At 40.7% G+C, this 18,348-nt stretch overlaps 1 protein-coding gene across 1 annotated transcript; it reads left to right on the forward strand.

Moving 5' to 3' along the window:
• Positions 1–10,750: 10,750 nt before the first annotated feature.
• Positions 10,751–17,800, forward strand: LOC124141942 (serine protease inhibitor Cvsi-2-like). The gene is made up of 4 exons (XM_046510137.2): positions 10,751–10,904; positions 13,373–13,507; positions 14,749–14,860; positions 17,700–17,800. The coding sequence occupies exons 1-4, from the start codon at positions 10,862–10,864 to the stop codon at positions 17,704–17,706; spliced, it is 297 nt and encodes a 98-aa protein (XP_046366093.1). The 5' UTR covers positions 10,751–10,861; the 3' UTR covers positions 17,707–17,800.
• Positions 17,801–18,348: the final 548 nt, after the last annotated feature.

Below are 18,348 nucleotides of genomic sequence, written 5' to 3' on the forward strand. Positions count from 1 at the left end.
CCTTCACAAACACATGCAAAGGGAAGTCAGTTGTTCACCTGATAAACACGGGTATTTATGGGAGAAGTCAAAATAGGGAATTGCATCGGACATCATCTTTGTCGCTGATGCGTCAAATTTGGAAATGTATTCCCCATGTCTACCACTCGTAAAGCTTTTTGAAAGCTTTACTGAGGCCTTGAATGTTGTAACCTTGATCATACAACTTCTGAGCAAGAGTCGTATGACGCTCGTTGAAATCTTGGTTGAAAGATCATGCTCGACTGTATCTTAAAAGTTGGGAAATGTAAACACCAAAGGCTGGAGCTGCTGGAATATCGTTCGACATGAAGGGAAAGTTGACAATTGCAAAGTTGAAGTCAACCCTCTTGTCATACAGTCCTTGTGGTTTTGCTCCAATATCAACGCTGCTTCAATATTAACAGTTTGGGTTAGCTTAGTATTGGAGCAAAACACACAAGGACACATGTCATAGATGTTTACCACGATGTCTGGTAGGCTCCATCCTCCGAGGGTGAAACGCACAAGGACGGGAATAGTGCTGACATCCCAAGAATCATAATCATGGCGAATGGGGGATTTGAACCCACGATCACACACATGGGGTTACGAAGCCTTCGATGTCTGGTTTGCTCCATCTTCCCAAGGCAAGGGAGTTAACTGACTACAAAAGTCCAGTTTCCACCCTTGCCGCACTAGGCTATCATTTTGGAGTTACATTTTGGCTGGACTAAACGAGTCTCTACATAGTCCAATCAAAATCTCGCAACGAAATCGAAATCCGGTTTGTGAACTGTCATGCAGATTTCCGTCGATTGCAGTATTTGCAAAGCATGTGCACCACCAACTCGTTGTCAAAAGATATTGTCCTAATCTTTTCATGTTTTTAATATAGGTGCTCACGTGATTTGATGCACTCTCGCGATGTAAGATTCGTTTTATCACAATATAGATCTTGATTATCAATCAGATCGTCTTGACTGGGCGCCGTCATTTTGTTTGAAGCAAATGCAAGTGATACGAGAGGTGGAATCTTATTGGTCCATACGAGAGGCATAGACGGGACTTAACTCGTGATAGCCACCGTTGGCGCCACGATCGAGCCCAGGATTTCCAGCCTAGGTCGGCAAGGGTGGGAACTGGACTTTTAAAGTCAGTTTACTCTCTTGCCTCGGGAGGATGGGTTTGCTCGTACCCTACTTTCTCAATGATAGGGAGTTTTAGTCTGTTTTGTTATTTGGTTCACTGATTGCTCATGAAGAAATTTCACAAATGTTGAATGAAATGCGATATAAGTTTTATAGTAGTTTATCTTCTCGCCGAATTTCAATGATACATGTACCCGATGGAGATAAATAGGATGAGGAAAGTATCCAGTACTTGCCAATCAGCACATTTTAATATTTCTTGTTCGCTGGATTTGATGTGAATTGATCACTAACGAATGTTTTCTGTAATTATATACCGTTGACTCCAAGACGGCTGCGGAATGCGCCTCGAACGACTGCCGCTGTCTAGCCAGCTTCCACAGTCACCATTGTCTGGATGGAAAGTGCTCCTGCGGATTCTTGTATGTATATCTAAAATGACGAAATTGGTATCAGGTCTCAAATGTGTCGTAGGTGTGAAGCGTGTAAAGGTGTAACAAGACAAATTATATTGACACATTATTATTTTTTTATTTAGAGACAGAATATTATTTTCATCACTGGACAGTGAACTTGTCTTATAGTTTTTTTTGTAAAACCACTGGTCCTCTAGTGACCATTGTTTATTTTAGTGTATGTAAATATGCCTGTTGAACTCAACTAGTTTTTAATGTGTGCATGGTATTCCTTGCAGCGGTACTGGGATTGGGCGTTAGCCAATCATTCGTGTCATCTTTGTTGCACTGCACATTGATGGAATAAATGAGTTATGTCAATGTTTGTGTTTGGACTGTTCTGTATTGTTCTTTGCATAAATGCAGAAACTCACCCGAGGTTCTTCCGAGATCAAATATATCAAGACGAATTGATAAATGTTACAAATATCCGGGGCTTGCCAAGGATGGTTTTACTTCTATCAGCGAGTCTCAATATAGTTGAGTTTGGAAGACATCCAAACAGTAATAACCAGTGTTTAGAGTGCAAATAGAACAGCTACGGCTTCAGTGACAGAGAGATTAGTTATGTCATTTGTATTTTGACGCCAGGGCAACCGATTACGTAACAGTGGTCTGCAAAGTATGCTGATATAATTTCTTTATCTCGCCCATGGAAGCCAGTTTGAACGATAGAGTATGATAACACACGAGTTTTAGACAGACATTGGAGTAGGCATTTATAAGGTCAACACCCATATCTAAATGGGACTATCCCAAACTGGACTTAGTCGATATATCAGACAGCTGGGGATTTAATGTCTCTTCTCACTTATGCACAATGCATAATCCGTGCTCAGGTCTTTTATTGTAATGTAATGCTAACACTCGGCCAATGACTGCAGTAACATTAGTGAGTATGGTTTTACGCCACTTTTAGCAATATTCCAGCAATATCACGGCGGGGTACACCAGAAATGGGCTCCACACATTGTACCCATGTCGGGAATCGAACCTACAGTAACATAAGACATTGAATAATAAATGCTCATCGACAGTTCTGTATAACATAAACATTTGTAGTGAGTGAGTTGGGTTTAACGCCGCTTTTAACAGTGTTCCAGTTATATCACGGCATGTCAGCTTAATGTGGGAGGAAAGCCCCAAGTGATGCAGGTCTCAGAGGTTTACCATTTCGGTGAAACCCACGAGCATGGGTATGGTGCCGACAAACCTAGAAACATAATCAGGGCGAACCGGGATTCGAACCCACAATCATAGGTTTCTTGCGTGCCCAAGGGACGCAACTCTTCACAGCAAATAGCGGCGCCTTAGACGACTGTGCCGCCCGTTCCCCCTCACCATTTGTAGGTGGCATTAACATATTGAATTTTTGTATTGCTGGTAATAAATTTTATAAAGTGCTTTTCGTTAATATATTATTTTCTGATTTCACAATAATATTCACATTCAAGTTCAAATTGATATTCATTTTCAAAACAATGTTTGCCAAAAAATATACAAATCCGACGCTCAGTTGGCTTTTTACAATAACGCCCCGTTTCAATTCTAGTTTTGTGTGACCCACATCTAAATCCAGATAAAGAAATTCTAAACTTGTTAATTGTTGTCCTGCTTAAATATAATTCACGTCCACAAGAAGGTTTAAATAGTGAATATGAGATTATTTTTGAACTTTCAAATACAAAAGAATGCCATTCTTGTTCACAACAGTATCTAAATCTAGACACTAACTCAGAAAGATACCCCCGGGAAAATATCAACAGACTGGTGTTCCCACACATAGCCAAATCTGGTAGAGCAAATTAAATGTTTAACCTTTGATACCCAATTCACTTTCCCGGACTGTACCAGTTTTAGCAGCAAGTCATAAGACAATTTTACATATTTAGATTCTTCCAAGCATATTATTTGTGTCCAAATTCACCATAGACGACGCCCCGCCGTGATATTGCTGGAATAATGCTCAAAGCGGCGTAAAACCATACTCACTCACCCTAGACGACATGATTTGGTGGTGATAATTTGACATGAAGAAAACGTTTACACGCTGTTAGATGCATAGATGATAAAAACTTTTGAAATGTACGATTTCTTAAATGTAATTATAAACTATGAAATAAATTTTTTTGTTTCATGTATTATCAACATATTATATGTACATTTTCTTAATATCTATGATATCAAATTAACAAATCGCATTATAGAATGTGAATTAAAATGTGAAGAAATCAATGCTATTATTGTTTTTCTGTAACCCACTGTTGGACCAAACCATTTTAATATAGGAAACAGTTAGGGGTTTGTGCAATCAGCCATGTAGTTTGTTGTTTTTTGACTGGTGGGACATCTGATTAATCGAAGAACGCGAACTCACTCCATATAATGGGAGTCGAATGGTAAGTGTGACCAATCATCGTACCCAACGCGTCAACCGTTGACGAACCCTTTCTTCCTCTTCACGAGTGGACATAATGGTATTTGAGGTAAATCTATTGCCGAAATGAAACAATACAGGGGTAAATATGCGTCAAATCATCAACAATTCATATAATTCCCTTTTTATTTATTGTGGTAGAAAAGTTCTCAAAGTGGCAGATGCCGTAGACGATTAGCAGTTTAAAGAAACCCACGGGCACTGGGAAGATTCCCCAAAACATCACACTATAGTATATCCATTGGAACTAAAGGGCAAAATATCGGTGAATTTATCGTTGAAAATCTATGATGACACCAGGTGTTCGCTAAAAATGGGTAGGCATGTCCTGCCCTACCGGTAGCACCCGCCACACACACAATTTGCATAAAACATAAGTCTTTGTTTGTTGCCCGACGCCGCACAGAAGTACTTCTGCTACATGACGGCTGTCTCTAAACCAAAAGTAGAAAATTGTGTGACAAGATAGCGCATTTACTAATGACTACAGAAATACTAAAAAATCGCTCCTACATAATCTATGCCAGATGTTTTGTTGTACTGTTTCTTGAATTTCCTCACTGCTGATAGGAGTATCAGAAATATCATGAGTGACATATTTTATCCAATCATTTATACAATGTTCATTCATATATGTATTTTCATCAATAAAAACATTTTGATCGTCTTCAATAGACATACACTTCTTTTGGAAGGCTCTTGTCTTCTTGTGTACACTCTAACTAGCTTCTGGAAATCACATCACAGAATATTCCACATGTTTCTATAACGCTCTATCTCAATCCACGGTATTCCGGAAATTTACACATCACTCTTGCATCTAAAAATAGTAACTTTCTCACCACTTCTTACACTAAATAGTACTACAGCCTGACAACTAATCATTGTCCAAATACAATGAGCTTCTTCCGAATCTCAACAGAAACAAAGTAATACAATTACAATTGTTGTTTAACAATAAAATACACTGCCATATAACAACACAGTCAGCTGATCTTACCTGTGAACGTACCAATTCCTTTCTTGATATCATCTAAGACTACTTGTACCGTGTCTTTAGATTTATCTGTAAGTATATAGGCTTTCAAAGAATATAACTCTTTTCTCATTCCATGAATACTTTGTAGTCAGTTTGTAATCTGAATTTGTCTGCTTTTGAGTATGTTAACTTACATTCGTAGACAAATTAAATTATATCTGGAGGTGTTCTGATTCAGTTCTAGAGATAATGTTAAACATCATCAAAAACCCAAGATAATGCAATATTAGTCAATCACACTTCTATTTTCATATTTCCGACCAAATTTCATGCATACTTTTCAAAGTTTGCTAAGGATCACGGCTTTGAATAGTTATACGTCAAATTGTGTGCATCTGTTGAAATAGCTAAAGACAAATTTGCGCAAATACATGTTAATTAACCAAAAGTCCGTTGTCATGTGCAATAAAATGTTAACACACATGTCACAAATAATCAGTCAGATCACCCGTCAAAACGAAAGTATCTGACCAAAACTGAAAAGCCAAAAACTCTCGAAAAAAATTTATTGTCAAGAAAACTCAGTGGCGCTTAGTGGATCCACGTGATGCCATCATAGCCTGAACCGTCGTCTCATGCTCCGAATAAGTGTCTGGGTGGTTTCCCAGGGAAGATTGAACCACTTTTTAGCAAGAGCATTGCCGAGTTCATGTAGAGTTGCAGGAAGGCCGGGCAGTCATGATACGGCGACCTGCAGCTCGTTTGACACGTGTTCGATACGGTTGAGGTCTCATGACCGGGCTGGCCAATTCATGTGGACAATGATCTCCTGTTCTAAGTAGGCATCAATGACTCTGGCACGACTATTATCGTCTATGAGGATGAAGTCCGGTCCGATTGCACACCCAGACGGTCATCCCTGTAGCGCATACCTGTCATCGAGCCCCGCTGTAGGACATTGATCTTCCAGATCTACTGATCCAGCACGGGCACGACAATCTGTGAAGTCTAGACAGTATCTCGATTCATCAGTGAAACGTACTTGAGCCCAGTCCTGGTCTGTGAAATTGACCAAGACTGATCTTCAGCCGAATCCAAACGTGCCTCCCTCAGATGTCGGGTCAGTGGGATGCGAATGCATGCCCTCCGTGACCAGAGACCAGCCTCACGGAGATGATTACGCACTACCTGAATAGAAACTTTGACGCCACTGGCATTCCACAGGTCATTTCTGAGTGTGGTGGCAGTCACGAAATGAGGACGTCTTACCGCAATCAGGAGAAACCTGTCTTCCTGCTGTGTGGTGGAACGTTGTCGACCACCTGCATGTCGCTGAGTAGCTGATACAAACGTATGGTACCGTACGTTAAAGGGGCATAAGTGCATTCACTTTGTGGACATCGTTCCCATGACTGCATGCCTCTGACCGTTCACCATGAAACTGGGGCCCTATAGGGGTTACCCAATCATGTATATCATCAAAACTTCATCCTTGGCAAACTGTGAGTAGTAAAGTTAACAATACAGTCTGTAATGAACAAAATATTTCCACCCGAGGCTCCAAACTTGGACAGTTTGATACATGGTAGTTAAAAGTGTAACTGGTAAATGAAAAAAGTGAATGTGTCCAGTTGTGCCCGAATAATCAAATGTTATCGTGTTCATGTGACCATATTTTCTGAATAAATGATACATGTACATCTTAAGTACGTATAAAGTTTATGTAATTTTCATCATCTTTGAAATTCACATTGTTGTCCTAAAATATTCCAACATCGCTTCGTTTTCAACTGTTAGTTTTATCAGGTCGGGTGCGTGTGGTCGAAAGTTGATCAAATTCGTCAATACAAAAGACAAACCGGAGGGGGTGCGGGTGACCCTATCGTGTAATGCGATGCTGGTCCTCTGATCGTGGGTTCCAATTCCACATTTGTCCAAATAGAGAATGCTTATTAAAATCTCCCTTTCTGAACAATCGTGTTTAACACGGTCTGTACTGAGCGGACTGCCAATTAGGATAGACCCGTGAAGATCGGGGTTAGAATTGGTCTTCAGCAACCTATGCTTGTCTTAAGAGGCGACTAACGGGATCGGATGGTGAGGCTCGCTAACTTGGTTGATACATGTCATTATATCCCAAATGCGTAGATCGATGCTCCTGATGTCAATCACTGGATTGTTTGGCCCAGACTCGTTTATTTTACAAACCGTCATCATAAAGCTTGAATATTGTGTGCAGCGTTAAACAACAAACACATATTTCGGGTAGGGTGGTAGTCAGTGACAACTAGCTCACCATTCTTGAAGTAACCAGTTTCTCTGTCCTCAGTTTTCTCTCTTGATTTGTGAGAGAAACAAAACAAATGTTCCCAGAAATCGGACAAGAGAAATGTTTACATAGCAGAAACAGTATTCGTAAACAAGGACGTTTGCAAGGTTAGAATGTAAGGAGAATATCATGAAATGAACCGATTAAATTTTCGCTCTTTATCAAGAATCAGGTCGTAGTCTGTCGTCACGATGAGGTCGTCACGAATCTCCTTATCCGAGACTATCAGACATTCCAAGCAGAAAAATAGAATAAGGTTTGGTTTGTGTTTCTTGAAAGACTGTGGCCTTGTCATTTATTGAGGAAGATATAACATATAGCAAACTGGGGCATCTATTTAGATAAAGTGATTTAATAGAAATGATTTGTAAGAAGATTTGTAAGAAATGTTGCAGGATATGAAGTCATTTACTCAAAAGCGGTGTAGTATGCTCAAATGACTCCCCCTAAATTTGACTCTAGTGTCATATGGGCTAAGTCTAAGTTTTTGAAGTTGTGAAAAGTGATATTTTGAATATAACACTTGATATTTCGCTGCAGTGAACATAACACTTTGACCGAGCTAGTGTCATACAAGAGCTACCTCCCCGCAAATTTGTATCCCTTTATCGTAAGTGTCTGGCCCGTACACAAACTGTTGACTTTCTTGTTACGTTAGTGAGTGAGTGATTTTGGTTTTACGCCGCAATATTCCAGCAACACCACGGCGAGGAACACCAGAAATGGGTTTCACACATTTTACCCATGTCGGTAATAGAACCCGGGTCTTCGGCGTGACGCGAACGCTTTAACCACTAGGCTACCCGACCGCCCCTTGTTACGTTTGTTCCACTTTGACAAGATGTGTAGTTGCAGGCCGCTTCGTCAAAGAAGAGAGAATATGGGGGGTGGGGGATCCGAATATTCGAGATATTTACATATTTACAGTTCTGTAAAATCTTGTGTCAGATGGAACAACGAGTTCATACATTATCTCTTAGTTCTTAAACAAGGATGTATTCTTTGTCCACTAGCATTCTCCTTTCTCATAAATAAACTATCATTGTATATATCAAAGCATGTGAAATAGGGTATACAGCCGTTTCGTGATATTCAATATTTAATTATTGATGTTTGCAGAATAATAAATGAATCAGATGATATCATTCTTGCATCCGACACAGTTCCTGATCTTCAGAACCATTTAAAAATTATGGCGTTATACAGACCCCTGGCAAGACATATAACAGTAGTGTTGTGGTGTGAAGGGGGATATTTAGGAATTCTTCCGAAAAGAGAACTGTATTAATGATATGTCATTTAGACATAAAAGACCCCTGATGTAAGTTCAAGTAATTTTAAATCTTGGCATTATCTTTTTACATAATATCTGACATGCAAATACCACGTATTCTGTTGTGGTGGAAAATAGGGCATGCACATATTTGGTAAACTAGACATTGTACATATAATTGCCTGGAAGAGATGTTTGAAAGTAGGTCCCCCGATTCCAATATCTATTGTCTATGGAGAAGGCTGTTGATACCTTTTTTATATTAATGTTATATGTGTAAGACATTGACATAATTGACCGTATCCACTTAAATGTTTATTAAATGCAGTGTACTTAGATAACCGTGGATACAAATATTACGCACCAAGCATACACCATATGCTATTTTCGCAAGGCCTTGATTCTGTACTATTTGGTTCATTTATTAAGTCTTTTGATGCAGATGGTGTTGATATGTCGTTTCAAGTTTCGACATTTACTATACGTATAAAGAGAAAAAAAACTGTTGGAACCCAGACACTTATCTTGCATGTATAGTGAGTGAGTAGGGTTAAACGCCGCTTTCAACAGTATTCCAGTTATATCACGGCGTGTCAGCTTAATGTGGGAGGAAAGCCCTAAATGATGCAGGTAAAACCCACGAGCACGGGTATGGTGCTGACAAACCTAGAAACATCACCGGGGTGAACCGGGATTCGAACCCACAATCATAGGTTTCTGGCGTCTCCAAGTCTTGCGTTGTTTTCGGGTAGCCTTCTATTGTGGTTAAAGCGTTCGCTCGTCACGCCGAAGACCCGGGTACAATTCCCGATATGGGTTCAATGAGTGAAGCCCATTTCTGGTGATATTGCTGGAACTCACTCACGTGAGTTGTTTTCAGTCCCCGGCCTTGAAGTAAGCAGTCAGACCATTGTTTTCCAAATCGGCTAGTGTCTCGGCAAATGTTTGTTCAGGTCATTAGCCACTCCGATATTTGCAATTACATTTTCGTCAGTGAGAGAAAACTTAGCTATACAATGTAAGTTGGCGTGGTTTATACTGGCGTAACTGTCTACTACCGATCCGATGCGCACGTACAACATCAGGGCTTTGCCAAAGCTTTGTCGTAACGTCATCGTTAAGGACAGAGACGATTCTGTCTTTACAGATATCAAACGATTCATCCTGTTGTTCTGGTACACCATTAAATATAATACTATCTCGTCGACTAAAGGTTTCTAACCTGTCGACCTCAGAGCCTTGTCTCGACAAGTAAGTTTCAATCCGTTCAACTTTATCGTTAAGTGCGTCGATCATTCGTGACCAGCTCGTGTTATTCCAGGACAAGCCGAATGGCGACTCGTGCCCCTCTCTCATGGTCATATATGCGACCGGGTTCCGTCTTAGCTCAAACGGGCATACCTAAAACAATTGTCAACTCGTTGAATAATGGTTCACATGTATTTCCCCATATATTAAATATATTTCAGATGCAATTTAAAGCACATTTGGACATGCGGAATTATACAGCATGATTGAACACATTTAACTGTGTCTTGGGTATATTTTTAGATGCAAGACAAATTTAAAATCAACAATTATTTATTTCTGAGGGATTCTTTAACGAAGAACTTGAAATCATACGCGCATTCTGACTGGTTTGTCGTATTTTCGCACATAACATTTATAGATAGGGGGACGAGTCTTATTGCAGGTTACGGAAAGGGGCGAGTGTTGACGAATGTGCGTCGATATCACTGTATATGGCACCCTGCTCATGGCTAACTCTATCAAGATCAATAGCATGTCTGATATTGCGTTTTCTAGAGACGTACACTTATTGCTAAGGTCAGTGAGAGGGGTTTTAATTGCTTTCATCTCGGTAAACAAAGACTGTCTTGTTCGAAAGTATGTTTCTACATGTTTTGTCATTCGAGTTTGAAAACGATTCTCAAAATGTGGGTTGGAATGCCATTCCTTTTTAAGTAATATTTTACAAACGAGAGCTCCAATGCAAATTATCAGGAAAATACACATCTCAAAAACTTCTTTAATACGTCTCTTTTAAAAATAAACTTCATCGTGTCTTCAACTCACAAACCATTAACACACAATGGGCAGATAACTGTGTATATCTCTGCTTACCTATTTGACCAGCTGTCCAGATAGCTGTCTTTCCCATTTATAGAACTGCCCCAGTTTCTCTGCCCTACCTTCACTTGCAGCACTAAGTCTCAGCACAGTAGCTTGAAGCTGAAACCATGAGGTGTCTTATTATCGCAGCCCTTGGTCTGGCTACTTTAGGTAGGCCTTCATTTTTACTTTAAAATAACGATAAACTAACTGTATCTTCATTTTCAGTAAATGTTTACAAACAATTCTTCTGGAAATTGTACTGGTAGAGCAGCACATGCTAACCCTTTTCGCGAACACCCGGTGTTATCACTGGTGTTCAATTATCCATTCATATAAATTTCACCACTAATTTGCTTTTTACGTGCAATGGTATCTGTTTTGGAATAGATATTCTCTATTGTTGATGTTTTATCTATCTACTAAAGTACGGCCGAAAAATCGTGAAAGTTATATATTTCCTTATAACTATCTATATGACTATATATGTAGCTATTTATATTTACTTAACATAAACTGTTTTCAAGTACCAGTGTTAGTTATTAGAAGTGAAATTAATTAGTTATAAAGGATGACGAAATGCCATTGATAGTATCGATACAAATATTGTGAAACATTACCGTTCGTCATCATTTTGTGTCGACAATGCGCCTTGTCTGAATAGACATGTGAGGCTCCATTGAGAACATTGTCAGACAATCAGCGTTACCCCGCTTAATTATGGGAAGGAATATGTACACGCGTTACAGTATTATAAAGTTTGTACCACTACAACAGTAAAGCTATATCTGAACCACTATTACAATAGTAGAGTAAACTACGGTTATAACGAACTCAAAGGGACCACTAAGTTTAGTTCGTTACAACCGTAGTTCGTTATAATCATATATACAGCATATATATAGCAAATGTTTGGACAAAAAATAAGTTCGTTATATCCGTCAGTTCGTTATAAGCGTGTTCGTTATAAACGTATAGTTATACAGTATTATATTAATAGCAATAATGTTTTAAACATTGCAATACTATTGTATCAGTACAGTGCCCCTGTAGTCACCCCTATTGACCATGATGTTGGGGAACGGCATACTGTCTTATACCACCCAGGGAACATTCAGTTTGCGAAAACAGTATGGGGAATTTGATAAACCGTTGGCAATGAATATCCAACCAATATTTCGACCAACAATGTTGTGTTTCAAACTCGATTTTGACATATGAATGGTTGTCAAACGTTTGTTGGTTGCCTTCAGTCAACCAGATACTGCGTGATATGGCGTCAACCTTTGAAAGGAATGAAGAGAGGCTATGCAACAACAACACACCTTAGTAGTGTGAAAATACAAGTTGGCAATCTGTGTTCTTCTGTTGTCCGCGTGAAGCCGCCTATACAATAAAGTCACATTTCAAGTTGTAGCAGGATCACGAGGGATTTATTCTGCCTCTCAGAAATCCACGTGCAGCCTGTTTTGCTCTTGGTGGGGTATAAGATATTTATTCCCCGCTTAGAAAGTTATTGTTATTACCCCGCAAGGCGGGTTACACAGTATTTTATCAAGATCACGAGGACATCCTCATCACTCTGACATGGAGGTATGATAAGTGGTTTTATGCGTCCCGCGTTAGCCACGCTCGTGGTATAAAACTTGACACGGGGCGCATAAAACCACATATCAAACCTCCCTCGTGATACTGCTACAACGAATTTACCTTACCGACATGTTTTAAAAGGACATTGTGAAAGGATTAAACCAAACTCAAAATTGATAGAAAACAGCCGTTCGATTGCTTTCATTGACTCTGTTACGTGCAGATTCCCAAATTTAAACAATATGTTAACCCAGAAATCTGTACGTAAAGAAACTTAGTGTGAAACCAACAAACAACCAACAAGCGGTATACAATCAACAAATGTACTACAACATCAACCTGGTTTACAAATCAAAACAATTACTGCACAGCAATTACATTGGCAGAACACAATAGGGCGGTAGTACAATACTCAATGACAGTATATAATATGATGGCAGTGGTCAGTATCAAATACAGTAGTGATAGATCAAGTCAGTGATAATATATATACCCAGCAGTGACAGTGGTCAAGCTTCCATTATGGGTTAGGATGATGAGCAATCCTCACTTGGAAGCTGGTTCCGATATGATGAAATTGCATGAAAGATTCGTAAACACGCTATTGTTGTCCCCTTATATACTACCACCGAGAAAGTTCCCTTCGGCATTAGAACATTAAAGTATTTTCCATAACATGCTATCACCGTCCTGGGTATACCGGACTGTCAGTTTACACACCACACTGGCATCTAACTTCCTGGCGACTGATCACTGTCTAAACACAATACAATGACCGTCTACGGAATCTCAACAGAAACAATGTCACACATTTACAATCATTGTTGAACAATAAATACACTGTCATATTCGGAAATAGCGAGGTATACAGGATTTATTACTCCTCTCAGAAATCCACATGCAGCCTGTCTTGTTCGTGGTGGGATATGAGGGATGTATTCCCCCGATAAAGAAATTGTTTCCCTCCAAGGTGGGATACATAGTATTTTATCAAGATCACGTGAACCAATCAGATCTCATCATGGAGGTATGATAAATGTTTTTTGTAGCCCTGGTTGATGCCGAGGGATGCCAGGGCCATGATACCAGCACCTGCAGGCATGAAAGCTGCGACGCCCTCTCGACCTTGGCTTGTGTGAGGGGAACCTGCACGTGCCTGGTGTCCAGCTGTGGAACCCATCCAGGTATAGTGATTAACATCGTCTTTGTGTTTAACATCTCATTTGTGTTTGATATCTCATTTGTGTTTAATATCTAATTTGTGATTAACATCTTATTTGTGTTTAACATCTCATTTGTGTCTAACATGTTCTTTGTGTTTAACATCTCATTTGTATTTAACATCTTCTTTGTGTTTAACATCCCATTTGTGTTTAATATATCACTTGTGTTTAACATTTTATTTGTGTTTAATATATCACTTGTGTTTAATATCTCGTTTGTGTTTAATATCTCATTTGAGTTAAGCATGTTCTTTGTGTTTAACATGTCATTTGTGTTTAACATCTCATTTGTGTCTAACATCTTCTTTGTGTTTAACATCTCATTTGTATTTAACATCTTCTTTGTGTTTAACATCCCATTTGTGTTTAACACCTCATTTGTGTTTAAAATCTCACTTGTGTCTCATTTACTGACGGTCCTGCCTTACCGTCTCTTTAAAACAATTATGTAAAGGGACTTCACATTTACCGATTTGTATTGAGGTCTGCTACAAAATGGCGTCGGCATTTGAGAGAAGTGTTTGCATGTGTGTTTGTTTGATACCGCCCTATATGGACTATAGCTCTGTAAATAATTGAGTCTGGTCTAGACAATCCGGTGACTGACATCATGAGCATCAATCCCCGCAATTGGGATACGATGACATGAAGTCAACCAAATCCTCAAGCCTGGTGCGTTTAGTCGCTTCTTATGACAACCTCATATTGCTGGGAACCTTTATTCTTACCCGGATATGTATCGTGTTAAAACATTAGTTGGCAAACATTTAAGAAGTTTATGTTTGCAAAGTAATGTCGCCCGTGTGAGGCCGTCTTAGAGTAAGTGAGGAACATGCATTCAGAATACTTATGTGTATTGTTTTTTTGTTGTTTTTTGTTTGTTTGTTTGTTTGTTTGTTTTTTTGTTTAACGCCGCATTCAGCAATATTCCAGATATATGATGGCGGTCTGTAAATAATCGAGTCTGGACCAGACAATCCAGTAACTGACATCATGAGCATCGATCCACGCAATTGAGATCGATGACATGCATCAACCAAGTCAGCGAGCCTGACCACCCGATCCCATTAGTCGCTTCTTACGACACGGGTCTTTTTCTGTTAACATATACAAGCCCGCGTATACACGTAATTAAATGTCCCGATTGGTAATTGCTTTGAATATTACCTGCTTCCAAGTAATATCCACTTCTCGTTTGATAGAGGGATGCCATACAACCGCCAATCACTGCAGACACTATGCTAGCCAACATAACTGCCCATGTGACCACTCCTGGCACTGCATCGACAGCAGTTGCCAGTGCGGGTATCCCAGGTAACGTTTCTGTCAACCTACCTATCCATCAATCCATCATTCGTTCATCCATCATCCATCCCCCACCAACCATACATCTATCCATCCACCTTTCCATCGTCCATCCATCAACCCGGTCACCAACTCCCTTGATCAGCAATGATATATCTGTCCATCCATCACCCGTTCCCACATCCATCCATCCGTCCATCTACCCACCTACCCATCCATCTGTCCATCCATCACCCATTCCCACATCCATCCATCCGTCCATCAACTCACCTACCAATCCATCTGTCCATCCATCACCCGTTCCAACATCCATCCATCCGTCCATCTACCCACCTACCCATCCATCTGTCCATCCATCACCCGTTCCAACATCCATCCATCAATCCATCTACCCACCTACCCATCCATCTGTTCATTCATCGCCCGTTCCAACATCCATCCATCCGTCCATCTACCCACCTACCAATCCATCTGTCAATCCATCACCCGTTCCAACATCCATCCATCCGTCCATAAACTCACCTACCAATCCGTCTGTCCATCCATCACCCGTTCCAACATCCATCCATCCGTCCATCTACCCACCTACCCATCCATCTGTCCATCCATCACCCGTTCCAACATCAATCCATGCGTCCATCTACCCACCTACCCATCCATCTGTTCATCCGTCACCCGTTCCAACATCCATCCATCCATCCATCTACCCACCTACCAATCCATCTGTCAATCCATCACCCGTTCCAACATCCATCCATCCGTCCATCTACCCACCTACCCATCCATCTGTCAATCTATCAACCGTTCCCACATCCATCCATCCGTCCATCTACCCACCTACCCATCCATCTGTCCATCCATCACCCATTCCAACATCCATCCATCCGTCCATCTACCCACCTGCCAATCCATCTGTCCATCCATCACCTGTTCCCACATCCATCCATCCGTCCATCTACCCACCTACCCATCCATCTGTCCATCCATCACTCGTTCCCACATCCATCCATCCGTCCATCTACCCACCTACCCATCCATCTTTCCATCCATCACCCGTTCCCACATCCATCCATCCGTCCATTTACCCACCTACCAATCCATCTGTCCATCCATCACCCGTTCCAACATCCATCCATCCGTCCATCTACCCACCTACCAATCCATCTGTCAATCCATTACCCTTCTAACATCCATCCATCCGTCCATCTACCCACCTACCCATCCATCTGTCCATCCATCACCCCTTCCCACATCCATCAATCCATCCGTCCATCTACCCACCTACCAATCCATCTGTCCATCCATTACCTGTTCCCACATCCATCCATCCGTCCATCTACCCACCTACCCATCCATCTGTCCATCAATCACCCGTTCCAACATCCATCCATGCGTCCTTTACCCACCTACCCATCCATCTGTCCATCCATCACCCCTTTCCACATCCATCCATCCGTCTATCTACCCACCTACCAATCCATCTGTCAATCCATCACCCGTTCCAACATCCATCCATCCGTCCTCTACCCACCTACCTATCCATCTGTCCATCCATCACCCGTTCCAACATCCATCCATCCGTCCATCTACCCACCTACCAATCCATCTGTGAATCCATTACCCTTCTAACATCCATCCATCCGTCCATCTACCCACCTACCCATCCATCTGTCCATCCATCACCCCTTCCCACACCCATCCATCCGTCCATCTACCCACCTACCCATCCATCTGTCCATCCATCACCTGTTCCCACATCCATCCATCCGTCCATCTACCCACCTACCCATCCTCTGTCAATCCATCACCCGTTCCAACATCCATCCATCCGTCCTCTACCCACCTACCCATCCATCTGTCCATCCATCACCCCTTCCAACATCCATCCATCCGTCCATCTACCCACCTACCCATCCATCTGTCCATCCATCACCCGTTCCCACATCTATCAACCGATCTATCCATCCACCATCCTCCTATCCATCCATCACCTATTCCCCACCATTCATCCGTCCATCTACCAACCCACTCAACTGTCCATCCTCTAATCCAGGCATCAATCATCATCATCATCATCCGGGGCAGTCGGGTAGCCTAGTGGTTAAAGCTTTCGCTCGTCACGCCGAAGACCCGGGTTCGATTCCCGACATGAGTGCAATGTGTGATGCCCATTTCTGGTGTCCCCCGCCGTGATATTGCTGGAATATTGCTAAAAGTGGTGTAAAACCATACTCACTCACTCACTCACTCACTCACGCATCATCATCATCCATCAGTCCGGCCACACCCTCCTCCGTCCACATAATCATCTCCTCCATCTATAAATCATTAAAATGTATCTCTGTCTAAAAGGAAACAAACACACAAAAATGAAGCCACAAATCAGTGTGACGTTAATGACAATAGCTTAACTATAATGACAAATACATGTAATGCATAAACTTCCACCTCTGAAATATTTTACTATCCCCACATCTCAATAGTCAGAAAAAGATCATATATATTATGTAATTCATGATGAAATACTATATTTATCGGAAAATATGAAAACAATCTTAAAGGAGATTACAGTAAACTATAAATATGTGATAAAATCATTTATAAAGCATTTAAGACAAGTATCTCGAAGACACTAATTCGAAAGGCAATATTAGCGACAAAAAGTTTTTTTAACTACTTTAAATCTGCTTCAGTGGAATTGTGGTTTTAAGAATACGACCATGAAGATCAGAGGTAATAGATAAAATATGTGTCTTTTCATGTTGATCCATAAGAATAATATTTGACAAGAAAAGTCAAATATCCTCTTTCATATGCATGATCCAACCATCTGACCCTTGTGTTTCAGCACCTAAAGGTAGACATCTGGATTCAGTACACGTGGTCCTCAGAGTGATGGCGATGTTTCACGTTCTTGGAGACATCATTCATAAACTCAGTTCTACTGCCTCTTGTCCTTTTGATTCATTTCAGTAACACACAACCCTGACGGGTAAAATATAACTCGTGACGGATCGACCATTAAATTTTCATACGTTACGAGTGGTGGTGAAGCAAAGGTGTATACCTCAAAACCACTCGCACAATTAAAATGGATCACACAACAATCTAACTGCAGTTGAGAAGAGTTTATTAATTCCACACTAAGAATAATTCATTGCCCGCAATACTGGCTTACATAATAATAACAAAGGGCATCCTAGCAATAATGTCGGCAAAGCAATATGGAATTTTTAAAACACAAAGTGACCACATACATGTATATCTTGCTGCCAATGATAGCGTTACGAGCCCATCTGGTTTAACCTGCATTATAACACTACGACAGGTTTATTCTCTTGTTAGTTGTCAATTCTCTTCAAAACGTGTCAAACCCACTTCGTAGGTTTTCACTCCTGAAGACCCTGGGCCATGGGTTTGCGATTGATACTTTTGTGGTGTTTCTTCAGAATGTACCTCGTTTGAAATATACAATGTATTTTATATCGCTACAGCGC

The sequence above is a fragment of the Haliotis rufescens genome, unplaced genomic scaffold (genome assembly GCF_023055435.1).
Source record: "Haliotis rufescens isolate VD_foot unplaced genomic scaffold, xgHalRufe1.0.p SCAF_3, whole genome shotgun sequence".
Taxonomy (NCBI): Eukaryota; Metazoa; Mollusca; class Gastropoda; order Lepetellida; family Haliotidae; genus Haliotis; species Haliotis rufescens.

Bases quoted from the DNA above. Each gene is read 5' to 3' on its own strand.
- LOC124141942 (XM_046510137.2), top strand. From the start codon at position 10,862: ATGAGGTGTCTTATTATCGCAGCCCTTGGTCTGGCTACTTTAG. The intron at 10,905-13,372 runs GTAGGCCTTCAT...TGTTTTTTGTAG, and splicing joins CCTTGGTCTGGCTACTTTAG to CCCTGGTTGATGCCGAGGGA. The intron at 13,508-14,748 runs GTATAGTGATTA...CTCGTTTGATAG, and splicing joins CAGCTGTGGAACCCATCCAG to AGGGATGCCATACAACCGCC.